General features: G+C 43.0%; 1 protein-coding gene across 1 annotated transcript; it reads left to right on the top strand.

Annotated features, from left to right (window-relative positions):
• The first annotated feature begins 325 nt into the window (after positions 1 to 325).
• Positions 326 to 730, top strand: LOC106795903 (uncharacterized). Its single transcript, XM_014766835.1, has one exon. It carries the CDS (start codon positions 326 to 328, stop codon positions 728 to 730), a length of 405 nt encoding a protein of 134 aa, XP_014622321.1.
• The last annotated feature ends 175 nt before the right edge of the window (positions 731 to 905 follow it).

Raw genomic sequence — 905 nt, 5'->3', positions numbered from 1 at the left:
TTAGAGAGGGAGCAAAGTATTATTAGGAGGTATGGAGGACGAGTTTGAGAGACTCTTGATAGTGGTGGAGGAGGAGGAGGGTTTCACCTTCAATCTAGAAGAAGCCAATGAGGCGACAACAGACATCTCCTTTTGTCTCGCTGGACACTTCCTGACAGATAAATCGATCAATGGACATATAATGAAGGAGGATGGTGGATGCTTGGAGGTCATGAAGGGAGTGGCAATCACAGAGATCCCACAAGGGATGCATATGTTCTAATTCTACCATAGGTTGGATGTGGAGCGCATAGTAGAAAGTGCGTCATGGTCGTTTGACAACCACATGCTAGTGCTGGGAAGATTAAGCACAGGGGACATGTTGACACAGATTCCTCTGTTCAATATTCCATTGTGGGTACAATTGCATGATGTGCCAACAGGTTTTGTCACGCCAATGGTTGGGAAACACATGGAGAATTTCATTAGGGAGTTCTTAGAATATGACTCTAAGAACAACACTGGAGGTTCGAGACCGTTTATGAGAATTAAGGTGCTAGTTGGATTGAGGAATCCACTCAAAACTGGGAAGAAGCTTATCAAACCTAAAGGAGAGTGGCAGATGATTGAATCTAATTGCGAGAGACTTGGTAATTTTTGCTTTGCCTGCGATGTGATTGGCCACAGGGAGAAGTTCTATCCTAGGATTCAAAACTCACTACAAAGGTCCCAAAACCAAAATCACTTTTAACTGTCCAATTTCTCGAATTCGGCTGCCCAAACCCTATTCAGCCAACATCGAGTGTTTTGGTCAGTTTACTTCAATTGAACAAACGGGCCAATTTAACTAATTAGGAAGATTCAAACTAGAAGTTCTTGCCTTCAGTTGAGGTTTCAGTTCAGCTAACACAGCAAATTAGCCGAAT

This window comes from Glycine max, chromosome 14, assembly GCF_000004515.6.
Source record: "Glycine max cultivar Williams 82 chromosome 14, Glycine_max_v4.0, whole genome shotgun sequence".
NCBI lineage: Eukaryota > Viridiplantae > Streptophyta > Magnoliopsida > Fabales > Fabaceae > Glycine > Glycine max.
This window is presented reverse-complemented; position numbering and strand designations above follow the sequence as displayed.